The 2,609-nt window shown below is 29.7% G+C and overlaps 1 protein-coding gene across 1 annotated transcript in view; it reads left to right on the forward strand.

Annotated features, from left to right (window-relative positions):
• Positions 1 to 2,609, forward strand: part of LOC105627620 — a 115,717-nt gene that overhangs the window by 6,361 nt on the left and 106,747 nt on the right. Inside the window, exon 2 of the mRNA XM_012208897.1 lies at positions 1,221 to 1,231. Coding sequence (XP_012064287.1) covers positions 1,221 to 1,231 — 11 coding nt within the window. The remainder of the gene's footprint in view (positions 1 to 1,220; positions 1,232 to 2,609) is intronic.

Consider the following 2,609-nt stretch of genomic DNA (forward strand, 5'->3'; position numbering starts at 1 on the left):
ATTACTTATATATATATATATATATATATATAGCTTTAAACGGTCCTTTTATTCTCTTATATCGAAGAAGATCGCGATGAATCAAGAAAACCATTGTTTTCTCTTTCACGATGCGCTTGTACTCGAGATCCTCTCCATCGCGCTTGTCTTCGTGGTTCAAGACATATGTTATTAAAGATAAAGCGATAAAATCGAATCTAGTATTTGTAACAGAAATAACGTTTGTCGTAGATTCAAACAGTATCCAACTATAGTCGTGTTAGATTGTGAAAATAATAACTTTGATTCGCAAAGCTCTGTAATACTACATGTTAAAAATTATTAGCGCCGAGACACTACCGTGTCTCCGTGTTGTGTGTACATTGCAAGGAATTTTCATAGATAAACATAAATACTTAGTATTATAATAAAATCATGTGAGAAATTACCTTGAATCTTTAAAAAGTTTAAAAATACACGAGAAAAAAAATTCTGCTGAAGTATCTAAAAATTTAACTAGATACAGATCTGAAAATAATTTTATTTGAATTATCAAAATAATTATAGAAAACTCAAGCAATACTGCAAAAAATTTTGATATTCAAAATACTCTGCTTGAACATTCTGCATAATTTAACCTTGACAATCCAATTAAATTATTTTGTATCTGTCTATTTTGTATCTAGCTAAAAAACCGTTGCTTCTATTTTAGAAATTGATATACTTAAAAAGTAATAGGTATAGACATAAAAAAAAATAACTAAAATAGAAACTAACAATAAATTTTAAAATTAATAATAAAACTGTCTTTTATTGCTAAATTTCTTTGTATCATTAAATTCAAAATGTTTCTGCACAAATTATGTGTAAAAATTAATTCTTCTATTACATATATATCTATGTATGTATTATAAAAAATATATTTAATGATATTAGACACGTGTTTAAAATGATGTTACAAACTGAAAATATTTATGAAAAAAATTTTCACAAGACAATTTGTCTACTGCTTTTATTCATGTTATCAATGTTCTATTCAGCATATTCTAGAGAAAAGCAGCCATGAAGCTGAGCTAATAAAAGAAAAATATTGGGTTTGATATTATGGAAAATAAAGGAATCCTAGACAGGCGCGTATCACCAGGCAAGAGCGACGGAGTCTAATTTTCTAAAAACAGAAGAGAGACGTTTGCGCGATTAAAATTTATGAGACCGCGATCTGTGAACAGTTAAAAGTCTAGGAAACGCGAACGTTCATGGTTTATTTTCTATCTTCCATTTTCAAGAACGAAAGCGAAATTAAGGCGCGCCGCAGGCTGTAAAAATTTTATTTTATCTGTTTGATCGTGTCTTGCTGCTGAAAAGTTCTATTTCCGTTCAGTAATTTAGGTTTAGCCAGCCGATAAATGTTTGTAATAAGATTCCAGGCAATGCTTATAAATGATTAGGAATATAAATATTAAACATGACTTCCGTACAGAATAAACTCGATTAGCTGTAAAACTCTGTTTATGTTATTATTTATAGTAATCGAAAATATTATGAATTAAATATATCGCCACGTTGATAAAAAAGTCTCAAAAAATTATCGAGTCGTTTTTCCAAAAAAAATGTATCAGTTTTGAAGGGTCAATTTTCTTTCATTATTTCAAAAATGCTAATTTTTAATTTGTATCCCTTTCTTTAACGCGATATATAAATAATATAAATATATATGGCTGTATTTTATCTGAATTTTATTTGGAATTCCTCCAGACGATTAAAGCTTTTTCGCTAATATATTGTAATATGATAATTAATTATATAGAATTAATTATAATACGAAATTATACCGATGAGAATAAATCAATTGAGTAAGAGAATTATATAGAATTATATAATTAAGCACAAGTTTTTAGATAGATATACATATCTCGCATCAAATTTTTTATTGTTTCGAAAATCTATTTTATCCAAGTATAATTTTTTAAAAGCTGCAGAATGTTAAATTTTAATTTTAATAATTTTTGTAAGAAGATTCTATTTTCGAATAATATCCGTGTATATATATTTACACTTTCTAAAAAGAAGTCTCGAATAAATTAGTCTTGGCAAAAAAGTCAAAGTCTTCTTTATCGTTTTAATGGATGAGCAAGTGGCAATTAATTAACATGTCGGACAGTATATAAAAAAGATCCGGTATAGCGCTCTATGATGTGCATGATAAGTTAAAATGAAGGCAGACACATAAGGCGCCGAAACGTTTATAATATCGTCACGAGAAGTGTTGAATTTCTTTTTGGAGGCGCGCCGGACGTATAATATGCTTCGATCAAACATGCGTGCGTACGTGCTCGCATCATAATCGCGTTTGAATCCAATGATCCGCCATGACTCATCAATCATCGATAAATTCTCGCATGTCCTTATTTGTCCACACATGTGCAGACATCATGACACAATAAACCACGTTCATCGGTGAGTCGCACGTTCGATTTTGCCTGCGTCTATTATCAATTTTATGTTAAATTGATCTGCAATCGAGTTCTCGAGAATAAACGTCATTCTGTAACGTGAGAATGACAGATTATTTCTCTCTCTCTCTCTCTCTCTCTCTCTCTCTCTCTCTCTCTCTCTCTCTCTCTCTCTCT

This window comes from Atta cephalotes, assembly GCF_000143395.1.
Source record: "Atta cephalotes unplaced genomic scaffold scaffold00009, whole genome shotgun sequence".
Classification (NCBI taxonomy): Eukaryota; Metazoa; Arthropoda; class Insecta; order Hymenoptera; family Formicidae; genus Atta; species Atta cephalotes.